This window comes from Meles meles, chromosome 11, assembly GCF_922984935.1.
Source record: "Meles meles chromosome 11, mMelMel3.1 paternal haplotype, whole genome shotgun sequence".
NCBI classification, from domain to species: Eukaryota; Metazoa; Chordata; class Mammalia; order Carnivora; family Mustelidae; genus Meles; species Meles meles.
Window position 1 is genome coordinate 72,286,333 of NC_060076.1, and position 673 is coordinate 72,287,005.

Consider the following 673-nt stretch of genomic DNA (forward strand, 5'->3'; position numbering starts at 1 on the left):
CTATTATATGTTTATTTTCTACTTCATTCATTTCTTCTTTTATCCTTATTATTGTCTTCCTTCTGGTTTTTTGAGGTATTTAATTTATTATTCCTTTTATAGCTTCTTGGGGAGGTAATTTAGCAAATAGATCTTAAGTGTTTTTTTTTTTCTTTTAACATAGGCTTTAGCTGAATTCTATAAGTTTTATACATCTTTTTTAAAAGTTTTCATTTAGTTCAGGAAGCCGGGAGGCAAAGCCAAGATGTTCCGGATCGAGGGCCTTGCGCCAAAGTTGGACCCCGAGGAGATGAAACGGAAGATGCGCAAAGATGTGCTCTCATCCATACGGAACTTCCTCATCTATGTGGCCCTGCTGAGAGTCACACCTTTTATCCTAAAGAAATTGGACAGCATATGAAGATGGGCACCACATGTGAATGCATGATATGAGGAACCCAGTTACAATTTCTACTCCTATCTACAAATGAATAGGCCCAGAAATATGTAAGAGACTCTTGGATTGAATGGACATAAAAATTCTACTTGTTAAGAACAAGTTTGGCTCTGGTGACTGACCTTCATAGCTAAAATTTAAAACTACCTGGGAAGTAAAGACATCTTGGGTCATAATACACCCATATGCCTGTGATGTTCAGTCTCTGTGAATGCTGATATAATTGTAAGTAATGTC

At 36.7% G+C, this 673-nt stretch overlaps 1 protein-coding gene across 1 annotated transcript; it reads left to right on the forward strand.

The window, feature by feature from the left end:
- The first annotated feature begins 244 nt into the window (after positions 1–244).
- On the forward strand, positions 245–462 carry LOC123953334 (mitochondrial import receptor subunit TOM5 homolog). Its single transcript, XM_046023493.1, has one exon. The coding sequence runs from the start codon at positions 245–247 to the stop codon at positions 398–400; it is 156 nt and encodes a 51-aa protein (XP_045879449.1). The 3' UTR covers positions 401–462.
- Positions 463–673: the final 211 nt, after the last annotated feature.

What these genes read in the sequence shown, in the direction of transcription:
- LOC123953334 (XM_046023493.1), top strand. Translation starts at nt 245, where the DNA reads ATGTTCCGGATCGAGGGCCTTGCGCCAAAGTTGGACCCCGAGGAGATG.